The 650-nt window shown below is 53.8% G+C and overlaps 1 protein-coding gene across 1 annotated transcript in view; it reads right to left on the bottom strand.

Annotated features, from left to right (window-relative positions):
• Nucleotides 1-650, bottom strand: part of HOMER3 (homer scaffold protein 3) — a 17,443-nt gene that overhangs the window by 994 nt on the left and 15,799 nt on the right. The window contains exon 10 of the mRNA XM_006147158.3: nucleotides 5-169. Within this exon, the coding sequence (XP_006147220.1) occupies nucleotides 5-169 (165 nt within the window). The remainder of the gene's footprint in view (nucleotides 1-4; nucleotides 170-650) is intronic.

Here is a 650-nt window from a genome sequence, read left to right as displayed (position 1 = left end):
GAGCCAGGCCCTCCCGGAGCTCGCTGAGCTCGAACAGCCGAACGTCCAGCAGCTGCGCCGCCCGGCCCACCTCGGCCCGCGCGCGCTCGCGCTCTGCCCGCGCCTCCTCCAGGCTGCGCTCCGTCGCGCGCAGCTGGTGCTCCAGCTCCGCGTTGCGGGTCTCCAAGTCCTGCAGGGAGAAGGTGGACAGGATGGGGGACCCCCCCAAATGCATCTAAAGACCAACCCTGCCTGGGGCATCTGGCATCTGAGCGTCAGTCCCGGGCACCCTCTCCTAATCGCCCTATCCCCTGGCCACTTTACACTGTAAAACTTAGAGGCCAGGGGCCAGCAGTTGGCATTATGGTTACATCATTGGACTCCCATGTAGTGGACCACAGTTTGAGTCCCGGACCCGGTGGCTTAAACTCACGCTGGGCGCGTGTGCAGATATGCCCAAGGTTGCAAGAGGAGAATGGAGAAAGGACTGCGGCGCGGCCATCCTGGGTGGGGGAGACTTCTTGCTTTCTATTTCTCTGTCTCTCTGTCTCTCTATCTCTAGCGAGTGTACATACTCTGTGGCAAAAAAAAAAAAAAAAAAAAAAAAAAAAAAAAAAAAAAAAAAAAAAAAAAACAAAAAAAAAAAAAAAAAAAAAAAAATAAAAAAAAAC

This window comes from Tupaia chinensis, unplaced genomic scaffold, assembly GCF_000334495.1.
Source record: "Tupaia chinensis unplaced genomic scaffold, TupChi_1.0 Scaffold000201_1, whole genome shotgun sequence".
Taxonomy (NCBI): domain Eukaryota; kingdom Metazoa; phylum Chordata; class Mammalia; order Scandentia; family Tupaiidae; genus Tupaia; species Tupaia belangeri.
Note: the sequence above shows the minus strand (reverse complement) of the source record. Positions and strands in the feature narration are given on the sequence as shown.